Below are 3,355 nucleotides of genomic sequence, written 5' to 3' on the forward strand. Positions count from 1 at the left end.
TCTTTCCCTCCCCAAAAAGCTCTGGGCACAAGTGAGGCATAATCCATCCCCAGTTTTTATGTCCTGTCAAGGAGTTAATGTCAAGGGTAGACTAGCTCTGAACATGGAGAGTAAGAAGTTTGGGGCATGATGAACACTAGCCAATGATAAGCCTACTTTCCCATGAATTTGTCTTAGACTTTTTAGTACTTTTGCATATAGTTTCCATCACAACATCCTGATATGTTCATCAGGAACCACTATGGTGTAGAGTGGTTAGAACGTTGCACTGGGGAGACTCAGTTTTGAATCCTGACTTTGTTGCCAAGTTCACTGGGTGACCTTGTGCCAGTCGCTCTCTTAACCCAACCTACCTCATGGGTTCCTTGTGAGGGGAAAAATGGAGAAAGGGAACCAATATGCTTGAGTTCCTTAGTGGGACAAACAAAATCAATAAGGATAGTTACTTATACCATGGACATATACTTTCAAACATATGGTGCAGTGGGTGCGAGCCTAGCTTAAACATGCAGGTCTCCTCTTCAGTAACTCTGCCCATTCCCCACCCAATATGTCTGCCACTTCCTCCCGGAATACCTGCATGGCACCATCATTCTTTCTTCCTTGAGCTCCCTCCTTGAAGCCACCTTTTCTTTACGGATGCACACTTAATTCCTCATCTATTGCCTCAACCAACCCCCAGTACATATGTGCATTCACTGACACTGTTATTCTTGATTTCCATCCCTTTCCTTTTATCACCCACATGTCCAAAAGTTTCTTAGGGCCAAGGACCTGTTCCTTTTGCTAACCCTGCTCTGTAATTTCTAAATAGGTGGGCTGCACAATAACGGTTGTATTATTGTGGATAATAGATGGCACACATTTTGATCCAGTGTGCAAATGTCTCTATGCTGCTGACCTTCCTGTCTTGGTCCTGATATTCTTCCATTCCCTAACAGCAGCAGCAAAAAAGAAAGAAGTGAAGAAAAAAGAAGATCCAAAGGCAGCCAAGAAAGAGGAACCGAAAGAGGAGCCAAAAGGTGGAGTTGGCAGTCCTATTTTGTCATGCTGGCTAGCGGAAACTGAGGACATCCCATTTCTGGGTTGGAAGAATAAAAAACTGTGGGGAAACACTGGGCTGGATTCTAGAACAGAGTCTGAGTCCAGGGGCACCTTTAAGACCAGCAAAGTTTTATTCAAAGTATGAGCTTTCATGTGCATGCACACTTCCTCAGATACATTTAATCAATGAATTCATTCATTCATATAAGTAGAGGGGGAACAGCAAATTAGCATACAAAATAATGAAGTTGTTTTAACCAATGCAAAAACTAAATAGGGGAATAACAGGTTAAGGCTTTTACTCACCTGTCTCCTATTTTGACATATATATTTGCTCTACTGTGTTTTCCTGTAATGAAATCCAAACAAATGGTGACCATATCAACTTAGCTTGCTATTCCTATTTAGTTTTTTGCACCTGTTAAAACAACTTCATTATTTTGTATGCTAATTTGCTGTCCACCCTCTACTTATATGAATGAGCTGTTACCTTCCACTTCAGTGCATCTGAGGAAGTGTGCGAGCACACGAAAGCTCAACAAATAAATCTTTGTTGGTCTTAAAGGGTGCCCCTGGACTCAAACGTTGTTCTGCTGCTTGCTATTCCTGGGTGGATATTGTGAGGATAAAAATGGAGCAAGGGAGAACAATGTTGTAAGCTGCTTTATTTATAAGTAAATAAATCATGTATACACTCTCTCCGGTTAGCCCCAGACTCGAGTCAATCTTAGTTTCTCATGGTGGTTTCCAGAGAAAGAGATTCCAGATTGTTCTTTAACTCAAAATGAATTTCGGGGCATAGAATAAGAATGAGGGGGAAATTCAAACTTTCAGACACAGATATATTCTCTGAGCTCACATGTTTCAGGCCAGCTGTGCTATATTTCGTTACTCAGAAGTAGCAGGAAAGCAGAACACCATCGACTTCCAAGTGAACTGTCTAACATGTTTCCCTCCCTTTTTCCCCCTTCAGCAGATGCACCAGCTCCAGCAGGTGAGACCAAAATTCTTGAAATCGAAAAAAAATGTCCTAAAATCGAAAAAAATGTCCTTAATTGTGACAGGTAAGCTGGTAGGTTTTTAATGAAAGGACCCCTGGTTGAGTGAGCACTGAGTCTATGTATGTCTCAAAATGAATTTCGGGGCATAGAATAAGAATGAGGGGGAAATTCAAACTTTCAGACACAGATATATTCCCTGAGCTCACACGTCTCAGGCCGGCTGTGCTATATTTCGTTACTCAGAAGTAGCAGGAAAGCAGAACACCATCGACTTCCAAGTGAACTGTCTAACATGTTTCCCTCCCTTTCCCCCCCTTTAGCAGACGCACCAGCTCCAGCAGAGTCAGCTCCAGCAGGTGAGACCAAAATTCTTGAAATCGAAAAAAAATGTCCTTAATTGTGACAGGTAAGCTGGTAGGTTTTTACTGAAAGGACCCCTGGTTGAGTGAGCACTGAGTCTATGTATGTCTCAAAATGAATTTCGGGGCATAGAATAAGAATGAGGGGGAAATTCAAACTTTCAGACACAGATATATTCCCTGAGCTCACACGTCTCAGGCCGGCTGTGCTATATTTCGTTACTCGGAAGTAGCAGGAAAGCAGAACACCATCGACTTCCAAGTGAACCGTCTAACATGTTTCCCTCCCTTTTTCCCCCTTCAGCAGACGCACCAGCACCAGCTCCAGCAGGTGAGACCAAAATTCTTGAAATCGAAAAAAAATGTCCTTAATTGTGACAGGTAAGCTGGTAGGTTTTTAATGAAAGGACCCCTGGTTGAGTGAGCACTGAGTCTATGTATACTCTAGTGTATGGCACATAGGCCAACCATCAGATCCCCTCCCCACACACACACTGACGAGAAATCTCAGGTTTATGGCTGCTTTTGCAGAATCGTGACTGAAATAATCCCAGTTTCCCTACTGGCTTGCCTTAGGTCCTTTCAACTCGTTACGTTTGACATGTGTCCTCCATGGGGACTTTTAGTTAGATGTCACTTGCAAGATGCCCACTGAGAGAACCGAATTCTCAAACATAAGGGACCCAGATTTGGATAGGAAATTTCTGGAGATTTGGGGGTGTAGCCTGGAGAGGGTGGGGTTTGTGGAGTGGAGGGACCTCAGCGGGTCATTTCATAGAAAAAGAGGTGCAGGAGCTTATTAGCATAACTCATTAGCATAAATTAGTTGCATATGCCACACCCCCTGACATCACCGGAAGTGTGTCAGAAGGCAACACCCACTGCTCAGGCTCCACTGGACTGGTTTGGATTGCTAGCTATGGGGGGGGGGACCTGCAGATCTGCCCTCAC

The 3,355-nt window shown here is 43.5% G+C and overlaps 1 protein-coding gene across 4 annotated transcripts in view; it reads left to right on the forward strand.

The window, feature by feature from the left end:
* Positions 1-3,355, forward strand: part of MYBPC2 (myosin binding protein C, fast type) — a 106,491-nt gene that overhangs the window by 37,917 nt on the left and 65,219 nt on the right. The window contains exons 2-4 of one of the 4 annotated variants that reach the window (XM_015414680.1): positions 942-1,022; positions 2,366-2,401; positions 2,712-2,735. In XM_015414680.1, coding sequence (XP_015270166.1) covers positions 942-1,022; positions 2,366-2,401; positions 2,712-2,735 — 141 coding nt within the window. Of the gene's footprint in view, positions 1-941; positions 1,023-2,365; positions 2,402-2,708; positions 2,736-3,355 lie in introns of all 4 variants that reach the window. The other 3 variants (XM_015414679.1, XM_015414678.1, XM_015414681.1) reach the window with 3 other exon arrangements.

Source organism: Gekko japonicus, unplaced genomic scaffold (assembly GCF_001447785.1).
Source record: "Gekko japonicus isolate JY-2015 unplaced genomic scaffold, Gekko_japonicus_V1.1 scaffold1068, whole genome shotgun sequence".
NCBI classification, from domain to species: domain Eukaryota; kingdom Metazoa; phylum Chordata; class Lepidosauria; order Squamata; family Gekkonidae; genus Gekko; species Gekko japonicus.